The sequence below is a fragment of the Strigops habroptila genome, chromosome 13 (genome assembly GCF_004027225.2).
Source record: "Strigops habroptila isolate Jane chromosome 13, bStrHab1.2.pri, whole genome shotgun sequence".
Lineage (NCBI taxonomy): Eukaryota > Metazoa > Chordata > Aves > Psittaciformes > Psittacidae > Strigops > Strigops habroptila.
The window spans coordinates 14,697,422-14,718,048 of NC_044289.2; the positions used below are offsets into that span (position 1 = coordinate 14,697,422).

General features: G+C 51.2%; 1 protein-coding gene and 1 long non-coding RNA gene across 4 annotated transcripts; both read right to left on the reverse strand.

Annotated features, from left to right (window-relative positions):
- Positions 1 to 2,836: 2,836 nt before the first annotated feature.
- On the reverse strand, positions 2,837 to 18,813 carry TCEA2 (transcription elongation factor A2). 3 transcript variants are annotated; one of them, XM_030502821.1, is made up of 11 exons: positions 18,563 to 18,750; positions 17,044 to 17,252; positions 16,031 to 16,093; positions 15,270 to 15,375; positions 13,754 to 13,844; positions 8,259 to 8,392; positions 6,798 to 6,854; positions 5,899 to 6,053; positions 5,433 to 5,579; positions 3,638 to 3,709; positions 2,837 to 3,137 (listed from the first exon to the last, which is right to left on the reverse strand). In XM_030502821.1, exons 2-11 carry the CDS (start codon positions 17,209 to 17,211, stop codon positions 3,129 to 3,131), a joined length of 1,002 nt encoding a protein of 333 aa, XP_030358681.1. In that variant the 5' UTR covers positions 17,212 to 17,252; positions 18,563 to 18,750; the 3' UTR covers positions 2,837 to 3,128. The 3 variants fall into 3 exon arrangements, with proteins under 3 accessions (XP_030358681.1, XP_030358680.1, XP_030358679.1); XM_030502820.1 differs by lacking the exon at positions 17,044 to 17,252 and having other exon boundaries at positions 18,563 to 18,813; XM_030502819.1 differs by lacking the exons at positions 2,837 to 3,137; positions 17,044 to 17,252 and having other exon boundaries at positions 3,593 to 3,709; positions 18,563 to 18,813.
- LOC115615096 lies at positions 10,001 to 13,747 on the reverse strand. Its single transcript, XR_003993946.1, has 2 exons — positions 10,545 to 13,747; positions 10,001 to 10,115 (listed from the first exon to the last, which is right to left on the reverse strand). It is a non-coding gene; the product is annotated as an uncharacterized LOC115615096 (long non-coding RNA).
- Positions 18,814 to 20,627: the final 1,814 nt, after the last annotated feature.

The following is a 20,627-nucleotide window of genomic DNA, read 5'->3' on the forward strand; positions in this document are numbered from 1 at the left end:
GTAGCTGTTACATCCCCTCCTGCAGAAGCCCACTGGGAAAAAAGCACAGGGAATCATGGAATGGTTTGTGTTGAAGGGACCTTAAAGCTCATCCAGTTCCAACCCCTGCCACGGGCAGGGACACCTTCCACTAGAGCAGGTTGCTCCAAGCCCCTGTGTCCAGCCTGGCTTGGAAGACATAGAATATCCATGTGGTTTTGTACAGCACAAGGAATGGGCTCCTGGAGCCCAGGATTAACACATCTCCACCGGCAGCTCCTGCCTTCCACAGTGAAACAAATCCAACACCATCCATTCCTCTTCACTGTTCCTAACCCAGAACAACCTCTGCTTTCCTATTTCTCTCCCCCTTCCCATCCTTCTTCCCTCTCCTTCCCTTTCAAAGAAAGGAGCACTGGTTCTTCTTATTGAAGATAACTATTTAAGCAAACAAAACTCAGCTTTTTGGGTTTGGTTTGTTTCCTTCCTTCCCTGTGGCACGGCTGTATGGAAAGTCATGGCAGTAAAAGCAGGGCGTTTGCCAAGCTGGAAACACAGCTCAAGAAAATGTAGTTTTGAGAGAGACCAGAGAGAGTTCCTTTGTTCAGGAATGTCAGTATTGTTATTCCTTGGCTGTTCCTGGCAGGTTTTCCCTGGGTCTGCACCACTGCAGCATCCCCGGCCTGGGGAGGTTTGAGTGCTGGGTTTGCTCTGGAAAGGAAATATCTCCTTCCCAAACGTGGCTCCAGCTCGAGGATGGGAGGTTGAGCAGCCCCAGAGCCATCCAAAAGGACAGCAGTGGGTCAAAGCCACACCACAGCGGTCTCACCCAGGGAAAGCCAAATTGAGTTTGGCTCTTGCTCCCAATCCAGGCACTTCCAAATACCTGACCCTTGATTTTTCCTTAGTTTTATGTAGTCTTAATTTACTTATTCTATACTTAACCTTTACTCCTCAGCCACCTCTTTCTCCAGCGGCCTTCCCCTCCCTGACTCTCCCCAGTGTTATCCCAGAACATGGCCCTGTAAAATGCCCCAAACCAGGATTTTTCCCTCACTTCCTCAGGCTTCTCCCTTCCTGCTTCAGGCTTGTCAGCAAACTGCTCTTTCCCCTCCTGCCAGGCACACACGATGGCAACAGCAACCAGTAACACGCTGGTTCCTGCTCACAGGGCACAAGCCGGAGCCTCGGCCAGCCCAGCCTTTGGCTCCTGGAGCTTTCAAGCATTCCTATGAGGACTCTGCTCCCTCCCAAGCCTGGGTTGAATAATCCCAATTCACCACAAGGCTTGTGAGGCTTAAACAAGTTGTCAGCATCTTTGAATCTTTTCCCTTCTTGGGAGACTTGGCTGCACCCCATGATGTGAAAGCCCTGAGCGAAGGAGCCGGTTGGGATCCCTGCCTCTGGAAGAGCACAGCCCTCAAAGGGGCTCGGAGCACGTTTCCCAGCGCTTTCATGTGGCTGCTTGCTCCTCTCCAAAGTCTCTGGTGGAAAGCCAGTGGAAATACTTGGTTTTCACTCTGGAACAGGGGAGCAATGCCCCAAGATGTGACTGCAAATGATCCTGCTTGGCAGCACAAGAGCTGCAGTGCACAGGCCTGCTCCTGAGCAGCCCCTACCTCAGAGGCTCTATTGGGGTCCCCTGGAGCTGCATCACCCCAGCTAAAGGCTAGGAAAAGAGGGATTTTTAAGTACATCCCAAAACAAGCCTGATCCTGCAGGTCTCCTTCCCAGGGTCCTACCTGCAGAGGTGGCACCTGAGGCTTGCTCTGCTACCAGCTCCCTCATCTCACCCCTTCCAAGCACTAGCTCAGAGCTCACTCCAGACCTCTTGTGTTTCTAAAGCCAAGTGCTAACAGCTCCCACCGATAGCTGTAATCCATACCTCCTCCAGGTCCAAGCCTCTGGAAAGTTTCCTCTATTTGCAGCATTTCCTCTCCAGCAAATCCCTCTGAGCACTGAGGCTGCCTTTCAGCTGCCAAGCCAGGAGCAGAGCTGGCACAAAGCAGGAAAGTGCCTGGGACTCCCTTTAACGCTCTCACTGTGTGGATTCCCTCCACCTCCTTTACTGATGGCTTCTCCTTGTAGCAAGATGAACTGTGCCCAGGAGCCCTGCACGATGGGAAGCAGGAATAGCAACAGGCTGCTGAGCCTCCCCTGCAACTGCCCTGACCTTCCCTGCTCCCAGATCCTGGCTACAAGGACCTAGTTCCACAGAGAGATGGAGTGCCAGGAAATCCTAACCCAGGCCTAGCACGCCCTCCTCCCTGTCCTGTCCTTTATGTGGCTGGTGCACCCCTGCTCCTGAGCAGCCCCTAACTCAGAGGCTCTATTGGGGTCCCCTGGAGCTGCATCAGCCCAGCTAAAGGCTAGGAAAAGAGGGATTTTTAAGTACATCCCAAAACAGTTGCTGTTACAACCTGGGCAGCACATTCTCTTTGCAGCAGCCTTTGCTGGTGGCATTTCAAGGCCTGCCAGAGGGGAGATTGAGATGAGCTCTGAGGCAGAAGCTCTTCCCTGCGAGGGTGCTGAGGCGCTGGCACAGGGTGCCCAGAGGAGCTGTGGCTGCCCCATCCCTGGCAGTGTTCAAGGCCGGGTTGGACACAGGGGCTTGGAGCAACCTGCTCTAGTGGAAGGTGTCCCTGCCCGTGGCAGGGGCTGGAGCTGGATGAGCTTTAAGGTCCCTTCAACCCAAACCACTCTGTGGTTCTACGACAAGGTACATACATCACTGCAAAAATCAACTGAATGCTGCAGTCCAGGCACTGTTCAGCCCTCATCCACCTGGACACCGACCCTCTGTGAAGCTCCCGCTCAATTCCACACCACAAAAATCCAAGTGCTGCACATCCACAGCTCAAATAAAAGTCAGAAACTGACAAAAATGTTTAATATTAGTTTTGAAGGAAAAGAAGTGACCAGTCTCGCTTAGATGAGCAAATAACTACGTGTGTGCAGTGAGCTCCCCCCAGCAGCCCGTGGCTGTAGCTCTCTACTGAGGCCCATGTGGAGAAGAAGCCTCCCCCCCTGCTGCTCTCTCAGCGTGTGACAATGCAAACTCACTTGGGACACAGAACACAACTGGAGCTGGTATATGGAGGTCACGCTCTGAGCTGCTTGAGGCTGCTGCTCTCAGGCCATGGCACGTATCAGCAGAACTGCAAGAGAAGGGAGTTTGAACCCTCGTTAGAAAACCTCACTGCCCAGGGGAGCTTTGGGGCATGCACATGCTGCATAGAAGACAGGGATGCAGGTGATGTCTTGTTTCTGAAGCTGGGGTTCTGCAGAGGCAGGGCTCAGCGCCTGGAGTAGGCACCAAACAAGAGCTCCTGCCTGAATCTCCCACCCATTGCTCTTTGGCACTTGAATCCTCAATGTCATCACCACCATCTCTCAGGGGTAAAAGGAGCATGGGGAGCACTGGGAGGCTGCACATGGAAGAAGGGATGTGAGGATGGAGACAAGGAATGCAAGCAAGACTTGACCCAGCTGGTCTGCAGAGATGAGATGAACCCAGGAGCTCTGTGCTGGGAGGAAAGGTCACTTGCTAGAGGCAGGCAGTGCTTGGCAAGCACCTCTGAGGGCAGCAACACATCTGCAGCATCGTGCTGCAGCCACCCAACACCCCTCAGTGCCAGCAATAGCCTTGGTGTGCTACCTTCCAGCGATTCCCACACTCGTTGCACACGACGAAGGTGGTCATGGGCTCGTCGGAGCTGCGGGTCTGCACCTGGGGAGGACACAAGGGAAGGGAGAGCTGAGCAGTCACCATCACCCCATGGGGGTCACACCGTCCCTCTGGCCACCAGGGATTCGTGCTGGGGTCACACTGTCAAATCAATGAGAGCCTGAGGCTTGGGACAGCAAGAGGAGCCTCCCTGTAAGATGAGTGTGGTTGTGTTTGACACCTCTGTGCACACCTCATGGGCCCTTTCTAGCCTCACACTACCCAGAGTGAGGTGTGGTGGGGCAGCAGATTCCCCTCCTCACCCTCTCTGCTGCCCATTCCCTGTGTGTGGCTCTGGAGATGGACAATCCCACTGCAAATCCCTCCCTGTGCCGCCCCTGGGAAGGGATGCAGTGAGACTACAAACCCCCATCAAGCACATACCAAACACCACCACGTAACAGCAGCACTTCAGCCCTTCCCCACTGACAGACCAGTCCTGTGTCCTGGCCTCGCACGAACATGCTCTGTCCTGCACGTTTCCAGGCTGGTTTGTATTGGAGCCATTCAGGAACTGTGATATTTAACCCAGCTGTGGCTGCTGCCTCTGCCCAGCCCTTGCCAGAAACACAGACTGTGCTAAAACTCAGGTTTTCACATCATTTGAACACCACACGGCAGATCCACACCGAAACGCTGGCACTTCCTGTGCGAGCCAGGCAGCAGAACTGTGCTGAGGGGTAATTATGATCTACATGTGTAATTAGCCAATCTGCAAGAGGCACTATTTGCATGATGCACATTAAGCAAGTTTTGCAAGCAGGCTGGAGGGCTCCATTCTGGAATTCTCACCCAGTGTTACTGCCTGGCTTGCAGTGCTTTCATAAATGCCACTTCATCTACTTGGAACTGAACAGCTCAGCCACCAAATAGTGACTTCACTAATAAAAATACAGAAATCTTGATATTTCTATTTAAAAGACACTGTTGTCCCCTGCCCAATTCCAGACAGTTAGATTCCAGTCCAATACAGGAGGAGACAGAGTCCCATGTGCTGCTGAGGTGAGACAGCCCAGGCAGTGCTTCCAACTGACTTACTCCATGCAGAGCAAGGCTGTGGGATGCAAGGGAAATCCCTGCTCAGCTGCCTGGCTCTCATCTGCTCCTGCACATCAGGTCCAGCTTGTGCACACCCCCTCGGTAGCAATCGTGTGGTTGCTGGTGCATTTTTGGGTATCTGCACATTCTAAAGCACTGACTCACAGCAAAAGCACATGCCTGGCAAGAACATAGGAATAAAAAGCACTGGTAATGCAGGAGCCTTGCAGCAGCTGTCCATTGAGAAGGAAAACCCCCTCTACCTGCTCACATCGCTGCTTTGTTTGCTCCTTGTTCGATTTTTGACTAAGTTGGGATTTGTCTTACCCACATTCTTCATTTGCTCTTTTAATACCATCAATGTGCCTGGGTTTCTGCAGCCTCTCCCCACTCCTTTGTCTGAATCAACACATTCCCAGCACCTGCTTTCAAGGAGCTGCACAGCTTCTGAAAGCTTCCCTGGTGCTGCTCTTGTAGAGAGAGCAAAAAGAAGCTACACAAGCTTCCAAGGAAGCACATGCAAAAACCACTGTGCAAAAGCAGTACGTTCTGGAGAGCTTTATGCACACAAAGAGGTTCTCTCCAACACTGGCAAAGTTTGTGCTGTCATGGACTAGGAAAAGCTCGTGACCATGATGGATCATGTCCTGAGGTCAAGTGTGGAGGCTGCAGGAGCAGGAAGACCAACCTGGGTGTAGGTGCAGTTCTTCTTCTTGCACTTCCCACAGGTGAAGAGGTCGGTCTGTGTCCCTCCCGTCTTGGCCATCTGATGCTCCCGGATCGCTTCTTTGGTCATGGCTTTCCTGATCTCTTTCAGCTCATTACTGGCCATTTCCTTTCAAAAAGAAACCAGCAATAAAGATCCCATCTGTCCACTTTTACCTCCACACCCACCACAGTGGGAAGAGTCAACAGGACAGGGTGGTCCAACAGATGGGTGTTAAGACAGAAAGCCTTTCATTCCTGGTGTTTGATTCATATCTAGGCCCCTGTGATGATCTGAAGGCCCTAGAGACTGCCCCCCAACATCACAAACCCCATTACTACTCACTCCCTGTGCACTCTGCAACCTGGCAGCAGAGCAGCCCTCTGCTTCAAGCTACCCCATAGGACATGCCCTGCAAGCAGCAAACCTGCTCCTCCAGCTTCCTCACCTCCGAGGTCATCACTGCGATCTGCTCAGGGGTGATGGCCCCACACAGCACGTTCTTCTTCAGCTCAGGGTTTTTGGAGTCCTTCAGATTGGAGATGCGGCTCCTCACCCGGTTCTTGTACTTCATGTCGGTGTTCTTGACATCCTGGTATATGCGTACGGGGCAGTTAAGGACTCTGCCATCAACCCACAGGCCTCCAAGCACTTTCTACACCACTCATGAATAGCAAGGGAGTGTTACCTGCTGTCAGGGCACAGAGGAGGGTGCTGGGACCCAACAGCAGTGTCTGCTCTGGGAGGTTAATGCTGGATTTGGGAGCATAACGCAATCCCAGATCCAGGGCTTTCAGTTCTGGCTGTGTCACTGTGCTGGAAGTAACCTTTGTTTGCAGTTACACTCAGGTTCTTCAACCTGCTCTTCCTCTCAGCATTGTAGCCACAAAACCCTCCACTAAGAGGGCTCACAGCCCCCAAAACCAAGCAACCTCCTGCCTTATCTCAAACCAACATGAACCTGACCTTCACTGCTCCATCCTTCCCATTGCTTTGTCTCTACCAGCTCACTCTCCTCAACACGAGGCACAGGGAAGCTGCATGTATTTGAAAGCAGAGGTGAGCAGGAAGCAGGATGTTGATGGGAATTACACCTGTGTGAACAGGAAGGGAATATCCATGTCCATCACACCAGCAAGGGGTCTGCCCTGAGCTCCCAGCACCACGCTGGTGGCTCCTTAGTGAGCCAGGGCTCAGCCAAGCAGAGCTGGAACCAGAACCCTGACAAGCAGAGCTGCAGCAGAACATTAATACAAAGGCAAACTGCCCCATTTCTCCTCCAAGCACATTCATTTCATGGCCTGGAGGCACGCAGGCCCTTGAGGAAGCCCTGTACAGTAAGGATATATTCTTCAATCTGGGCTGCTATGTGCTCACAGTCAGCACCAATGGCAATATAGTCATCTGGAAGACAAGAGAAACACGAGGTCAATGACTTCCAAGTAGGGAAGGGGTCCCCAGGCTCTGGATTTCTGAGATACAAACCTAGAGAGCTTTCTATTTGGATTTAGATGCTCTTTGCATCAAATGGCCTTTGCTCTACCCACCCTCCAATCCTTCCGCAAAAGGCAGTGATGAAAATAGACCAGTCCAGCCAGCCTGTGCCCTCTGCCTCTCTAATGGACTGCACCAGACAAACCTAACAAGAACTTTGGCCCCAGAACATAGTTTCCCAGTATATTCTTGGTGCAGTTGAAATCAAACATATACAGGCAGGAACTGAGTGTCATCAGATATTGGTGTCAATGAGAAGTAGCTCTACTCAGACCCACAACCTGGCAGGGCACAAAAGCATGCAGCATTGGAATGGAGCCTTCATTTCTCACCTCGGGACTCTGCTGTCCCCTCTTCTTTCACTCATCAACTAAACAGCATCATACAGAGTGCAGTAACTGCATTTTGGACACCAGCTATGGTAACCACTGCCATAAAGTAAAGGCCATAGGGCACAGACTGAGCTTAGTGAAAGACTCAAGTGGCCTCATTCCCAGGCTCCATCTGGAAAGGGTTTTTCTAAGAGGTATACAAAGTATTTACTGCAGCATATATAAACACATGCACAGGAAGGCTGGAAGTAAAGACTTGAACTTCCCCATCTGCTCTCTACATTCCTTGGCTCCAAATGAATAAAACTCTACAGTGCTTAGACCCCAATTTTCCAAAGGGATCTGCAATTTGGAGACAAGCATGTGTTCAGCTTGAGGTGTTTCAAATCTGCCTGTCAGAAGCGCTGAGCACCTGCAGTTGCCTTTCATTTTAGATGGCACAGTCTGAGTGCAAAAGAGACCCTGTTCCACCCCAGATCCACACAGGACCAGAGTATTTAAGAGGCTCCAGCCTGCAAAGGCAGGGGAGGGAGTCTGAGAGCAGACAGTGACTGGCATAAGCACCGTTACCAACAGTTTCCATCTATTGAGTTACAGCTCCACTTTGTGCCCAAGGGTAAGCAGAGATGGCAGCTTCACTTTACAGACGAGTCTGAGACCTAGAAAGGGAAGCAAATACCTGCACACCTGAAGATTGAACTGGCCAGACCACCCCAGGCTGCAGAGCATAACCCCATGTGCTTATTAGCCATCACCTAACACATTGCTGTGCCTCTGGCTCAAGCCAAGCCCATGTAGAAGCATCTAAAGATGCTGCAGTGGCAGTGAGTGCCAAAGGGGTGACCAGTGGAGCTGCTGGTAATAACCCCTTGGCAAGGCTGCTTCAGTAGAGCGTATCTATAGGTGCTGACCTATATGTAGGATGCAGCAGGAGCTGCGAAGCACCTCAGGCAGTGCAGGAATTCCTCCCCCCAGCACTCACCATCAGCCTGCAGAGCTGCTGTCAGCATCTCTCTGCATTTGTTGCGGACAGCGTCGCAGGTGACGGGCGCCGGGGGGAAGGTGGTGATTTTGGGGGTGGTCGGAGTCTTTGGAGGCTCCTGCCTTTTGTTGGAGCTAAAAGAGAAACTTCACCTGTCAGAATGTCTCAGTTCGGGGCCCTGAGAGCAGAGCAGCGATCAGCAGGGATGTGGCCAAGCATCCTGTTAATCACAACACAAAACCAGTCAGAGGAAAACAGCGCAGACACGTGCCCGGATCAGCACGATAGAGCAACCAGCACCATCAACCCAGCCACGAGCTCTCCTGTGGCTCTGCTGGCTGTAAATGCAGGGATTAATCCACATGCCAACCAACTTATTATTCACCCACACAACTGCTGCATCACTGGGCATGAAGTGAAAATACTACTCCAAAGCCATTGGACACCAGCGGTAACTCAAACACACGCTGAGACCATCTCGGTCTGGTAGCACAGGGCAGAGCCATGGCACATTAATCCTCTTCTTACTTCACAGGACACCAAGTCCATAACTGCTCTCAGCAGAAAGGGAGCAGAAGCCACCATTAAGGTTAATCTCAGGTGGCTCCTCATCTCACATGCCAGGATGTCAGCAGGAAAGAGAACTGAAGTGGAAGCAGCGCTCCAGCTCTCTGCAGCTGACAAGGAGTGCAGCACGCTGCCTTCTGGGGCAGAAAGCAGAGAAACCTACAGAAGAAGGAGCTGCCATGCCAAGGAAGAGAAAGAAAAAGGCTCCTTCGGCTCCAATATTAAAACAAAGCATAATACATAAGAGGATCTTCCTTTTTCCTGTAACTTGGGCAAGACTCTGATTACTCACCTCAGAAAAGCACCCCTGCACAACCACACACAGCTCGCACAGGACTGAAATACTGTTTCCCTCACTAAAATAACTTCATTTCCACTTGCAAGCAATCACGGGCACAGCAAGGGAATGCAAACACCAGCCTGCTGTGGCTGACTCAGGTCATCTACCAGGGGAGCTGGCTGGGGAGACTGGAGGCACAGAACCAGCACCCAGACCTGCTGCCTGCACCATCAGTGTGAGGGATCACTGCACAGGCTGGGCTCGCACACACTGGGCATGCTGGAAAGGAGCTTCACTGAGCTGCTCAGCTGATGCTACACCCACAGTGTTGAGACACGTTGCCCATAAAGCTTAACATCTGCATGTAGAGTTAGTTAGCCCTGCAAATACTGATCTGGCCTATTATGATTCCCAGATGATTTTATAGAGCAAGCTCCCTCCACCTTAAATCTAAGCAGCAGAACAGCAATTTTTTTCAGCAGAGATTGCTCCAACTTTGGTGTTTGGGTCATAAAATGCACTGTATTTATGGCCAGTGCCTGGTAACATTAATGCAGTAAAAGAAAGAGAAACCCTGAGATTTCACCCTTGCCGTTCTGGCAACATGTCCTTGAAGATCCAAGTGGTTTGACAATTGCTCTTCAGCTGGGTCACTACTGCCAGCAAAACGTAATGTTATGACCAGGCACTTCCACTTCACTGTCCTGGAAGGGATTAGTCAGCCCCCAATAAAACTGTGCTAAGCTGGAAGACTTCCGAATCTGCGACTGCACAAGCTGAGCCAGACAACTCCAGGGATTTATCCTGGGAGACCCTGCTGCTGAGTCCAGATCCAGTTTGGCTCCGCAGTGCCTTAAAGCCTGCAGATCATCATTAGAGCTACTGGATTTCCACAGTTCAAAACCTCACCAGGCCCTTTTAAGCAGTACCCACCAATGCACCTTCAGCACGTTGTCCAGGTCAAACCATAGCAGAAGATTCGTTTCTTGCTCAGATGAAACAGATACACTCTGAGGGAGATGATATTGCAAGCTTAGTGTGGCTCTCTGACCAGTAGCTGAATAAAATCACTTTTTACCAGCTTGTTTTACTGGTCAGCACTGCAGGATGCTATTAAGGAATAGTTTTGTGTCCAAACAGCTCAAAACATTCAATGGGGTTTACACTGCACACGTTACAAAGAAGAAACATCTGAACTTACAAATAATCAATCAGACCATGAGCTTCTCCCATCTGGGATGTGCAAAGCACCACCAGGTACTTTTGTGCCTAAGGAGCTGCTATGCACAGATCACAGGCAGCACACATGCGGTGTATATAGCAAAGCATCCACGACTCAAATAACTCTGCTTAAAATCACAGCTGATCATGTTGCATAAAACCAGGCTGGAAAAATGAGACTTCCCAAAGGACAAAGGCAAAAAGCCTCGAAAACATACCTACAATAAAGGGAAAGGCTGATGGAACTGGAGTGGTTTGCAGCAGGGAAGACTCTGAGGACAAGTCCTGAAATACTGGAAAGCTTGTTACAAGATGGCAGGAAAAACCCTCCATACTTGAAGACAAAAGCATGAAGAAATGGTTTTAGCAAGACAGGTTTTGATTGAGAGCAGGTTTCAAACTGTAAAGGTGAGAGATGAATTAGAAGACAACTTCTGGCTCATTTTGGAAGCACCAGTGACACTGAGGTCTTCCAGAGCAACACACTTCATGTGAACTCAACACTGACCTTCAATACTTAAAGCCAGGTCTCTAAATGAGTATTTACACAGGTAATACTTGCTTTTCAGGAAGGTTCTATCTGCCAATGCTATGGACTTCAATATTTAGATTGGGATAAAGATTTCCACTCCCTCCAGGTGGAAAAAAAGCTGGACAAGATGCGTGGTTATCCCACTGCTGTTAGCCGAAAAGTAAAGACATTCACCTACATACACACACAAGTCTGAGATGACAACAGACTTCTCAGCCATTGCAAAGACTGCACAGAAAGTCTATGAAGCTTCAGAAGTTAGTTCGTAATTAGGGTAGTTGTGAAAGAGCTCAAACACACCTAGAAGAGTTGTGTGTTCCTTGTGGTTCACGCTGCTGCTGTTAAACAGGAGAAAGAGCTTGTAAATCCATGCAGGCAACAAAAGCTTATACATGAAAAAGGCAATGCTGGAACAAATGGTGGCAAAGCAACAGCCAGGGACTGCAGCACAACTCAGGGCTGCCCTGGAAGGAAGTCCCACAGAAGAGCTGAATTCAGGCCACAGATCCAAGACCTCCTATTAAAAGCAGTTTAGAGAACCCTGGAAAAGAAAAAGCTCATGCTGCCAGAGACAGAGAAACATTAGACACAGCCCATTAAAGTGTACTACACTAATGGTCTAAGATACTCCAGCACAACAGAATATGCTTTGGATTACAGTAATGCAGCAATGTGAGTTCCCAGGTGCCAGCTCCACACTGGCTGGCTCCGAGCCCTCAGGTCTTGCAGCTCTTTAGTCACTACAGAGGGAATTCTACATCTGTGCTCCAGAAAGCAAGACAAGCTTCAGGCCAAGAACTCTTCAAGTTTCTCTGACAGAAGAGCAAGGCCTAAGCCAAAAAGGATCAGACTAAGTGGCTGAAATATCTGACTACAAGCTGATCTCTTTGGTGTCTCGAGAGCAGCCTCATCTGAACCAGCTTATCGCACACTGAGCAGTTAGTCAGCCTCTCCTCATCACAGCCTGTGCTTCCAAGAGCAAAGACTCTTCACTGCTAATAAATTCTCTTTTTGTCAAGGCAGATTAGTGGTTTATTTTGCAGCACTGGAGCATTCCTGTCTCTAAAGAGAGCCTGGCTCAGGCTGACCCCAGGAGCTGGCCACTTCTGCTGGTCTATGCTACACTAATCCATTTGCTTCTGTTTATCCTTCCCAGCCAAGGGCACACTTTGTTACTCAGAAGATGGAGGCTGAATACATGTAGAAAGCATCAAGGAGAAAAGCTCTACAGTATCTGCAGCACATCAAGGCACAGGGGAGCATTAATGACAAGCCAGAAAGCTCCACTCCACATACCCCACAGTAATTGTCTGACAAAGCAAGGAGCCACAGCAGGGGTTTGCCTCTCTACCTACAGCCAGGATCCTAGTCCAAGTGAAACGACAAACCTCAGCCTTCAAACCAGATGTCCTAGCAGGCCCAGCTTGTTTTGCTCATCAAATGTCTGCTGCAGTGTGCCCAGGGAATGCCTCACACTTCCTTCCCTTCAGGGTCCACATTCCACAAGGTCAAGTTTCCAAAGGTTGAATCAGAAGCTTATTTCTTTGAACTGCTTCCTGGCTTGAGCAGTACCAGCCAAGTCAGTAGTATTTGCCTTCTCCTTTCCCCATCAGGACCAGCCAACAGCAATTCCAAACAGGCTTCTGCCCTTATCCTGGAGGGAAATCTGCCTCCTTTTACCAGTAAGGGCATGCACAAAGGCTCCTACCCATGACTGACTCAGTTCCTACCTGACTCCTCTTGGGCCTCCAACCCTCATCTTCTCCCATTGGGACAAAAGGAAACAGCAGCTGGGAGAATCCATCCTATTTCTTTTACCCAGTCCCACTGACACTGACTGCCACTGAATGTACCACACACACAGATCTAGATAGCCCTAGCTCTTGTGTTGCACTCCACCACTATGAGATTTGATTATGGCTTGAAGTATCCCCAGTACTTTCATTGCAAATCCACACTTTATGGGATTGAGATAACCAAAGATGCAAGTCAATTAAAGTAGCTCAGCACCAGCAGCCTTCTCTGTGTAGAGCTGGAAGGGCTCACACCAAAGCACATCGAGCCTTGAGAGATCTGAGCAAAAAAGAAAAAGCAAAGGGCAGGGTGACAAGAAAGGGACCAAAGACAGGCTGCAAACATGGGAGAGCCTGCAAACCAGCAGGACCAGAGCCTTAGTGCTCTAAATCTTACAGCAAACTTGGGATATTGGCTAAATTACAAGTCAAACCTATGAAGCACAGACCCTCCTGGGATGTGAGGCTGAGAGAAGTCTCTTGTCTCTGGAACAAAGTTTTAAATCTCATTTCCTCCTCCCCTTTCATCACTGCCTCCTCCTCACGGGCTTGGCAAGTGCAGACAGTGGAAATGGGGTGCAACATTCAAGGCATGGCATGGAGCAAGCGTGCAGCAGACCTGCCAGGTAGGTGAAAGAGGACTTCTGCTGGGATTTGTCAAGGACAAAGAAATGGTTGACTCTAGTGATGTATCAAACCCATCCATCACTTAAGACTGCAAAGGCCAAAACTCATCTTCATTCTAAGGAGGTCAAAGTTAGACATAAGCAAAAATATATGAAAATGCAACACAAAAACAGAGGAATGATTTACTCATAGAAAACTCAACATATGACCAAGGGTAGAAAAGCATTAAATAAGATGTGAATAAAACCACAACACTCACTAAAACCACTCTATTTTGTGGAGGTATGCTTCTGCATTACAGTATTAAAGACACCACACACCATATCTGAGCAAGTCTCCTCTTCTGGTGTTTCTGACCAGGAATTCGACTACACAATTCACAACTCAGACACTTAAAAGTAAAAATTAATGCAAGACACCTTAAGAAAGCTCAAATTCTGTAACAATACCCTCTTTGGTTACAGGGAAGCATTACCTTTGGTCTCTTGAGTTACCAGTCTCCTTCGAGGAGGATGTTGGCAAGGACAGGCCTTTCTTTTTCTCCTCACTTTTGTCCTCAGAAGCATCTGTATTCAGAAGAAAAATGGATGCTGAAGGGTTCAGAATTGGCCTTTATGCTACAAGCCTGCACACACTAATCAATGTCTTAATACTACACAGCGTTGGCCCAAAGCAAGTTATTACTCTCCAAGAAGAATCAGGAGAAAGAACACCTTTATGGCTTTCAGTGCTTTCCAACAGACCTTTTGCTTGTCTCTAAGCAGAAACTAATTCAAACCAAAGCTTTCCTCACCAAACTAAAGAGCAATCACCTCCCCTGCCTAGGACGCAGGCTTCTCACAAGACATGCCTCATCACAGAGACACCCTGGCTGCGGAGTCCTGATTAGATCAAGTTCTCTAAAGCACCACTTAAAGCAGCATTTCCAGCCAACACCACCTGATGGGCCAGCACAGGCTGGTCCTTCTGGGAATACAGCTTCTACTGTTTCCCAAGTGCTGCTGAAAGCCAATAGCAAAACCCTGGAAAGGACTTTCATTAGGCTGTAGACCAAGTTTGGCCCAGAGGTAAAGTGTCTCAGCCTGGCCAATACACATCAAGCCTCACGTGGAAGTGACAGTCCCAGCCAGGGCAGGAAAAGTGCTTCTAACATGCCTTTAGCCTATCAAATGAGGTGCAGCCTAGGGTCAGGCACATTCCACTTGGCCTCAAACACTACATTGTTCTTGCTCTTTCTACACACACCTGCCCGAAAGATCTGCTTAAATAGGAACATTTTAATCTCACATTGAGGTACTCTGCCACAAGTATAGAGTGGGAGACACAAGGGTCTCACTAGCAGGACACAGGCAGAGCTGCCCCTCCAACCTCAGCACTGCAGGACAATGCCTCATTCTTTTACTACAAAAACCATATTTGCAATCCCTCCATCTGTGATTTTAACATTAGTCTGTGCTGTATCAGCATAAAGATTCCTCAGGCAGAACTACAAGCTCTTGCTCATGGCATCCATCACTATGAAAGCCTCCCCAGCAGGAAGCAGTACATGTGAATTTGTCTACAAGGTGTTAAACTGAAGTCCTTCTACAACTCATCACCCAAATGCATTCCAGCAGTTCTCATTCCAAGTGGTTGCACAAGGCTGACAGCACAGCCTGTATTAATGCCACACAGCACAGAAGAGGGGGCAGAGGGTTCAGAATGCAGATATTGTCCCTACAGATAATGCTGCTACTTATTATATGGACAGGTACATGTAATCCTGAAGCTTTCCATGTTCTTTCAAGGATGAGCTAGCTGAACAGGAGCTACATCTAGCGGAATGCATGGCAGGAAGCAAAACCTGAAAGCCAGAGGGTGCAATTGTAAAGGCTGGTTTGCTAGAATATTCTTTTCAGCTCAATAGACAAGCTCTCCCGAGAAACCCAGCCTCCAGCTGAAGGCAGCTCCTTCCCAAGTCAAATCTGACAGGAACATGCTGATTTCCTTACCTAGGAGTTTCTTCCAAGATTTGATGAGGGATTTGGCAAGAGATATCACTTCTTCATCTGTGCTCTGCTTCCTCAGTGCATTCACTGACATCCCAATGCGGGTGGACTGCAAGTGAACGTTCAAATGAATCACTCAAAACCAGATCTGTTATTTGTTACTAACCCAACTCAGAAATAAGCACAATGAAGTCAAAGCAATGGCCAAGATATGAAGCATCCAAGGACCTGCAGAAGGATTATCTCCTTTGGTTAGAGTGAGATGATGCTCCAGCTCACTCAATCTGACCAGAAGCAGACATCCACTCACCCACAAATACCTTCTCTATACATCTAGAAGTGACATCCAAGCTTAAAGTGAAAACACCCAAGTTGCATATCTCAATCTCTGTATTGTAATCCTGTTCATACTTCCCAGTGTCCTAAATATTACCATCACAAAGACTTAAAGAACTTCTCCCATGACTGCTCTTTGTGGTTGCTACTTTAACCTGGTCTTTCCTCTTCTTGAAGCCTAAGAAGAGATTTGAGCAGTTACTCACATCTGCCTCAGCTGCACACAAGTTCCAGGCAGCACATGGTGCCCCAGAGCTATTTAACTGCCCCTCCAAACCCCAAGTTCAGTACTATTTTCTGGATTTAACATTTATTTTGATGCTTTGAGTGAGGCAAGAAGCAAAAATAAATCTATTAAGTTGATTTAGACAACACTTTGAACTCAGCCAGATGCAGACTTCAGCTTTTTTTGACCCTGTGCAACTCACCTGCAGCAAGTCCAAAGTCATAGGCATGCTTTTCAGTTCTTTCAGTAAATCCATTGCACCATCCTGGAGAGGAAAAGAGAGAAACTCAGTGAGTGCCTCAGCTCTTAGTATGGAGATAACGGGAATCAATTCAGAAAGCTGAATCCAAAGGGAAAACCACCAACACTCTGCAGGGATTGCTGTTCCGGGCAGACAGGAGATCCTACAATCTGGAGGCATCCAAGATATTGGAATGAGCAGAACAGGAGAGCACTGGAGCACTACACATCTTTGCTGGTGTATGGAACAACTGCAGCATTAGCTTGTTGTCCTTACCTGGCAAGTCCTAGCTCCCAAGAACAATTTGGCATAGTTGCAAGAGCTTCAGTTACCCACCTAAAGCTCAGGATCCAGGTGTCAGAGCTCAAAGTAACCTCTTTGAGCATGAAACTTAGTGTAGCTGTTTCCTAGTTTTCATATTAATACCCCACTCTGCTCAGGATAAGAGCTGATACCAGGAGCAAAGCCATCAAGCAGTGATGCTGAGGAGCTGGTCACTTGAAACTCATTATATGAGGTTTCCTTGTATCAGTACTGTATTCCAGAACCTGGATCCAGAAAAAATCTGGCTAGGCAATCTATAGGCACCTAAAATTGATAGTCACTCAGAGAAATGGCAGGGATCACAGCCTGGGGTATGCCTGTCTGTTCAGCTGGCTCTTCCCTGCCATCCCCTTCTATCAGACAAGGCTTTCTAGTGTTCACATTTAAGAGCTCATTTAAAACACCAACCACTCCAAGCCCATTGGCAGCACAAGACCTTCAGAGCCCATGATTGTAGAGAAGAGGAGCAGCCTGCACTGGCAGTCCCTGTCCTGGTAGCCCATCCTCCCTACATTCCCGATTCATGGCAGGAAGCAATCCAGCTGCCAATGCTGCCCTACAAAACAGATGCTGAGAAAGCCAAAGCAGAGTCAAAGCTGTCAGCGCGCACAAAAGCAACACACACCAGCATAAACCACACGTTACCATACCCAGAATGAGCAGCTTCCCACTCGGGCAGTTTCACACCTTCCCGTTCCTCCAGCAGCCAAAAGGACTCCATTAAATCCAGCCCTTAACATACAAAATGAGCCGGTGGTTCCTGTCTCCGTTATCAGAAATGGAGTCACTTGGCACACTGGCAGCAAATGAGGATCCATGCAAAAACTAGAGCAACAAACAGGTACTCCAGGCAACCATCCTGCAGGAAGAGTTAGCAAATTAGCTGATATACAACACACACACACTATGGTTCAGTACCATATAAACGCCAGCCAAGAGGAAGCGTTGCATACCACTCTTTTAAGAAGCTGCCTCTTTCCCAATGAAGCTGGGAAGCAAATTGTGCAAAGTTGCTCCTTTCCTATTTCAACAATGGTGTTGAAAACCTGCCATCAACAGGAACAGACATCCCAGGCTGTGGTTTAGCCCAAACACTCTTCTCCTGGGCTGTTACAACAGCTACACAACTGCCATTGCTCACCCCATCCGCTGCTGGCAGAGCCTGTTCGGCATCCAAAAGTTCACATGATGACCACGTCCAGCATCCCATCACCCAAATACCACATTCCCTGACCCCATCCCCTCCTCATCCATCACCTCCCGCTCCCCACAGCCCCAAGATACACCCCAAATACAGATGCACAGCCTATCTCCATCACAAACCCTCATCACCCAGCTTGCTGCCTTAGCACTCGTGACTCTTGTCACGAATTGGTACTTGTACAAGCACCAACAAATGCATCCCATTAAGCAGGGAAATGCTTCTTAATGCCCCTCCAGGCAGATTCTCACCCTGTGAGACCCCCAGCATGCAGACAGCAGCAAGGGCAGCCCTCCATGCTCCAAACACCACATGAGAGTGAGCAGAAGTGGTGCTCGCATGGGATGGGGATGCAGGAGGCAAGTACAGAAGCACTGGGGTTCTCCCTGAGGGCACACAACAGGGCTCCAACACCCGTGATGGGAAGGATGTGCAAGGATCCCCCTTCCCAACGGCTCCCAGCTCGAGGGCTGAGGATGCTCCAAGGAGGAGAACACCCCAGCAGGAGCGGGGTGAGGTCCTGGGGGCTGAGGTGTGGGGCAGGGGGACTGCGGTGGGGGGAGGAAGGGTTCCCATAGGGAAGATGGAGCCGCCCCCCCCATAACGGCCGGTGGGGTGGAACAGGGTGGATCCTGCAGCACCGCAACGGATGGGGAACGGACACGGGGACTGTCCCCCACTGTCGCCAGGTCTAGGGGAGGGAACCCCACCGTGATAAGGGACAGGGCGTCTGTTCTATCGCGATAGCGACAGTGGGGGGGGGGGGGCACAGAAGGAGGCCCCCCAAATGAAGGCTGGGGAAGGGGGAGGCCCTCTCTCTCACAATGGGCGCGGCGGGTCTCACAGCCCGGCACAGCGAGGACGGGAGCCTCGCGGCGGTGGATGCTGCAGCCGCCAGCCCCGGCACCGGGTAACGGGGAGGCCGCGCACCCCAACCCCGCAGCGGGGACCCGGCCGCCGCCACTCACCGCGCTCTTCTTGGCCACCATCTTGTCCAGCCGCCGGGCGATGCGCACGATCTCCTCCTCCCCGCCCATCGCGCCGCTGCCCGCGGCGGCGGGTCCCCGGGGACCGGCCGGGACGGGGGGGAGCTGTCGGTGGCTGTCCGGTGCCCACCGCAATCCCCGGTCCCTCAAGCAGGGCGGGCGGCTCGCGGGGCACGACGGGATTTGTAGTCCTCAGGGCGCCGCCCGCCTCTTCCCCGAAGGGAGAGGGGACTACAACTCCCAGCGTGCCCCGCGCCCGCCTCGGGGCACTATGGGGGTTGTAGTCCGAATCCCCCCACTCCACCCCACCCGCAGGCCTGGCGGCGGAGCGCGGTCCCCGTGGTTCCCCCCGCGGGGCTGCCTCCCGGCTCCCCGAAGCGACAGGGACACGCTGGTTGTGGGGCACCGGCGGCTGGACCGAGCCTTCCCCTTCCTCAGCCGGGCGGAGGCTGCCGCATCCCGCAGGGATCCATCGCCCCGGGGGCTTCCGGAGCCGGACCCCGAGTGGGTGCCGAGAGGGAGGCTGCAGCACCGACACACAGAGCCCAGCCAGGGCAGGAGCAGCGAGGGGCAGCCCAGCCTTTTATAACCTGCCCAGCCCCTGCCACAGCTGAGCCCCATTTGGCCGCCTGCAGCAGCCGCAGGTGAGCGGATCTCTATGGAGCCCGGAGCGCTGCCTGGAAGACGGCTGGAATTAGGTGTTTGATCAGTGTTAGAGTCGCTTCTCCATCCCTGAGCATCGCAGGGGCATCCCCCATGGCTGCATCCCTGCATCGGGTGACCTTCGGTGGTGCAGTTACATCCACCAAGACACGGAGCTTTGCAATGGGTCCAGTGTGGGCTTGGGGGTATCGAAGAGAAGGGCTGGTAGGATGGATAAGGGGTTGAATGGTTTGGGGGTGCCCAGGCACGGAGCCCCCCTGTAGGTGGCACTCGTACGCTGTGCGAGGGCCCCGCGTCCCCCGGGACCTGCGGTGGGACTCTGGATATTGCTGTTCCCTCCAGCTGGTTCCTGGCAAAGGGCGAACTTCCATGTCCTCCTCCGGCTCCCCGGCCCTGCCTGCGCTGGTAAAGAGCGGCCGCATCCTGCCCCGGCGGGGCTGCGGCGCAGGGGGAAGCAGGAGATGTGCTGCTGTGTGGCCTCAGGCTGCACAATCAAATCTTGGGAATCAGGGTTCCCTGCGCTCAGCACCAACTGTGCTCTGTCCTGCGGCAACTGAGTCACTGAGGGCAGAGTTTAAGCTTTACCAGCACACAAAGTGGGGAGTATTGAACAGATTAGTGCTAAACTCTTCTGGGTGGTTGTCCCCCCAAAACCACCCATTAGGTACCTTTACAGCAGCTCACATGGAGCTGGACAGACCTTTGTGATCCCCTTGAGCAAGAACTGCTCCCCAGATGTGCGAGACATGTTTCAAACCATCCCCAAACCAGCAGAGGTGGCCCCAGACCAAACCTGAGCTCCAGACCCTCTCCTTGGCATGACACTTGGAGCTACCTCCAAACTTCTTGGCTTGGCCCCATGTTTGCAAACGCAAGTTCCCTCCGACCCGCTGCCTGGAGCCTCTGCAGCATCTGGAAAGCCTCCATCCCTTGGCAGGGGCTGGCTGTGAAGCGAGGGGGTGCCATTTTGCAGGGGCCCACCTCTGCGAGGGCAGGAGGAAAGAAGTCCCACCAAGGGGACCTATGGATCTCCTTGGAATTGGGACCCACGTGTGGGGTCGGGTCACGCCGGTCCTTGGCGTTAGAGGCACGCTCGAGCGGCACTGCTGCCACTGGGGCTGTGGTTTGTGTCACTGCAGCACCAGGATGGTTCCTGACCACAACTATGGCCGGGGACGTGTCTCGGATTCCAGAGCGCACAGTCACCGATGCCGAGTGCCGTCATCCCATCGCTCCCTGCCTCCGAGGGAGAAACCCATCACCCCACCACCACCAGCATCACCCAGGCCCCACGGCTGCCTGCTGGGCAGTGGGTCCCTGAGGAGCATCATGGTGTGGAATCCTCCCGTGCAGCCCCATTGCTGCTTGCTGGGATGGGAACGTG